The sequence below is a fragment of the Clinocottus analis genome, unplaced genomic scaffold (genome assembly GCF_023055335.1).
Source record: "Clinocottus analis isolate CAN_PGR_092001 unplaced genomic scaffold, fCliAna1.0.p SCAF_16, whole genome shotgun sequence".
Lineage (NCBI taxonomy): Eukaryota > Metazoa > Chordata > Actinopteri > Perciformes > Cottidae > Clinocottus > Clinocottus analis.
This window is the reverse complement of record NW_027175887.1, coordinates 3,241,699-3,245,009: the sequence shown is the minus strand read 5'-3', so window position 1 is coordinate 3,245,009 and position 3,311 is coordinate 3,241,699. Positions and strand designations below refer to the sequence as shown.

The 3,311-nt window shown below is 45.2% G+C and overlaps 1 protein-coding gene across 1 annotated transcript; it reads right to left on the bottom strand.

The window, feature by feature from the left end:
• Positions 1-1,741: 1,741 nt before the first annotated feature.
• foxd7 (forkhead box D7) lies at positions 1,742-2,716 on the bottom strand. Its single transcript, XM_068578314.1, has one exon. The coding sequence runs from the start codon at positions 2,714-2,716 to the stop codon at positions 1,742-1,744; it is 975 nt and encodes a 324-aa protein (XP_068434415.1).
• Positions 2,717-3,311: the final 595 nt, after the last annotated feature.

Sequence of the window (3,311 nt, the reverse complement as noted above, 5' to 3'; positions counted from 1 at the left end):
CGTGAAGCGGCTTAAATATGGAAAGAAGAGAAGGGATGAAGGAGATGCACAACCTGAATTATTAGCATGGAGAAATGGGAGGAGAGTTTTTTTGGGACGGATCTGGTGAACTTCTGATTTATCCTGTGTGTGTGTGTGTGTGTGTGTGTGTGTGTGTGTGTGTTTTCAACTGGACACGCACAAATAATTTGCTTATTTGTTATGGTGGAATGATGGATTATGGTTTAATTTGATTCAGCTTCCTGCTGCACCTTCATACAGCAGCATGCAGCGGAGTCCTCTGTACAATGTCAGCATTGACAACTTCTAAGAGACAAATATGAACTTTTTAAATATGGATAAACTGAATTGTTGGATTATTTCTTTTAAAAATATCAAAATAAACTGCATTTACAGAACTGTTGCATTAGTCTCTATTGTAAATTATACGAGGAACCTTTTTAAAATGTAGGATATGCTCAAATAGGACATAAAGACTTTTTTTTTAAAAGTCCCAATCAGAAACAACAAATCAGTTACCAACATGCTTTCTCCTTGATGTATATTAATAAAATAAATAATGAGTGGTGTACTAAAAAAAGGGCTCAGGAGGTTTTATGATCTATATGATTCAACAGATGAGAACTTTAACATGAAAATGTGCTGTACAGATTCCCTTAAAGGAGTGTGTGTGTGTGTGTGTGTGTGTGTGTGTGTGTGTGTGTGTGTGTGTGTGTGGCCCTGCACAGAACTTTCAGAGGCATGTCCATGAACACACGCGCGCGTGCGCACAAGCACATTGAATTTCAGATTTTGCTCGTGGAGCCTTATTATTATTATTATGATTATTATTATTATATCTGGAAATTATTATTATTATTATTGTTATTATTACTACGGTTTCTTCCCATTCACGTTACATGTTTGGACCGTCACATCTGGTCCAGCAGCTGCTTTTCCCGTCATTTTTAACATGTAATATTATATTTTACGAGCATGTTTTTTTTAAAATACATATTAAATCAATCAGAGCATCGCAGTCATTGATAATTATGCAAATTAGAGTCTAACCTGAAATAACAAAGAAAGAATTATGTTTTATGTAATACCGTGTTTTAATTTTTTTGAGGGATTATTTGAAAAGTGAATCACATGTTTAGACTTTAGCTTATTGCATACGTCAGATTCTTCACTATTTTATTATTATTTATTTGTCTAAAATTATTAACTTTTGGATAAAGGACATTTCGGTTTATTGCCACGAATTATGGAATTATTGGAAATGACTGACAGTCCAAATAACTGATATTAAAAAGAGTAAACACGTGACATCTAAAAGCAAGTCTGGTGTTTTATACTCCATAAAATAAATAAACAGCTTTTAAATTACGACGTGGATTTGCACAAAATACAACTGAACGCAAAGTTTAAATATTCACTTTTATTTCTTTGCAGAAAAAAATAAAGGAAACTCGTCATTTAAATATATATATATATATATATATATATATATATATATATATATATATATATATATATATATATATATGAAAATAATTCAAGATAAAAATGTTTTTAAAAAAAAGACGTTTGCTGAAAGTTTTTTTTGCCATAAAAGTGAGAAGGAGATTTTCTTTTTAAACATATCTACAACATTCTTTGAAAGCAGAGTCATCCCTTTCCCTCGCTGGAGGGATCATCCCGCTTACAGCGTCTCTGTTACCTGAGAAAACACCAGTTCATAGTCCCGCGGGGGCGCGCATCACGCGTTGTTAGCGGCGTGGATGTGCTTGGCCAGGTTCACGGCGCCTCGCTGAGTCTGTAACTTCTGGTACTCCGCGTGTAAACTGAGGAAGTGCGGAGCCGCCGCGGGGTGGAAGAGCGCCGGGGCCGCGAAGGCGGCACCGGAGGTCAGAGGGGAGGCGTACGCCGCGCACTGGCCCGGGGAGAAGGCTTCGAGGCCGGGCTGCGCCTGCAGGAACGCCTTGGCCGTGAGCGCGCTGCGGGAGAAGAAGCTGGACAGCGCCGGCAGGATGCTGCTGACAGGTGGGATGGCGGCGGCGGCGGCGGGCCCGCACGGCGCGTGCGCGTGGTGACGCAGGTACGGGTAGAGCTCCAGCCCGGGAAGCTGCAGGGCCGCCGCGCCGAACCCGTAGGCGCCGTGTGCAAAGCCGTGCAGCCCGCTGGGCTCCAGGTGCTGCTCCTTCAGCGGGTCGAAGCGGAAGTGCTGCCGCTTGAAGCGCTTCCTCCGCCGCAGGAAGCTCCCGTTCTCGAACATGTCCGAGGAGTTGGGGTCCAGCGTCCAGTAGTTGCCCTTGCCGGGGTTGCCGGGCTCGCGGGGCATCTTTATGAAGCAGTCGTTCAGCGACAGATTGTGTCGGATGGAGTTCTGCCACGCGGGGAACTTCTCCCGGTAGTACACGAAGCGCTGGCTGATGAAGTCGCAGATCTCGCTGAGGGTGAGCCGCTTCTTCGGGCTCTGCAGGATGGCCATGGTTATCAGGGCGATGTAGGAATACGGGGGCTTCACGGACGCCGGACCTTTGCTTTTGTCCGCGGAAGGACACCCCGGCTCGGGGCTGTAGTCGTCCCGCTCCTTGCTCTGGCTGCTGCAGGTCTCGTCCTGATCGCTCCGCGACTCATCCGAAGGTAGGAGCTGCTCCTCGCCGCTGTCTTTGAGTCCTTCCCCTACCACGTCGATAACAATATCCTCCATGATTTCCAAACCCAATGTCATAGTAGATGTCCGCGGGTGGAAGCCAACACCACCTGCCAACAGGTGGGAGAGTGGCGGCTCTTCTCCTCAGTGCGATGAACCGATTATTTTTTTTATTTTTTTACGCACGACTCATCTCCATTCACAAAAAAAGAAGAAGGGAAAATCCGAGCGCAATCCTCCTCCTACTTTTTCTGCAAACGGACTCTGCAAACCGCACGTGCCGATGTGTGCTTTTATATTTCGCAGCTTATAGGCGCTGAAAAAGAGCGCAACGCGAGTGATTTGTGCGTGAAGCGTAAAAAAAATAGAAAAGAAGAAGAGTGCGCGTCCTCCGAGATGTCCAGCATCATCTGTAATCTCGGCTGCTTTCCTGCGGGTCGGGGTGGATGTGATGTCACGTTTGAGGGCTCTAGGAAAAAAAAAAGAGGATCCTGACCAATGAAAACGACGCGACGGGTACCAGAGGAGGCCGCTGCCAGCCTCCCGTGCGTGGCGCACTCTCATCATCGGCGCGTGAGTGGACGCTGCAGATGCTTTCAGTGAAAACATCCTTATTCATGGAACGGGATTGCCCAACAATAGGACACAATGAAAATATATTATTGTACTTTTA

Excerpts from the sequence above, each read along its gene's own strand:
- foxd7 (XM_068578314.1), bottom strand. The coding sequence starts at position 2,716 with ATGACATTGGGTTTGGAAATCATGGAGGATATTGTTATCGACGTGGTA.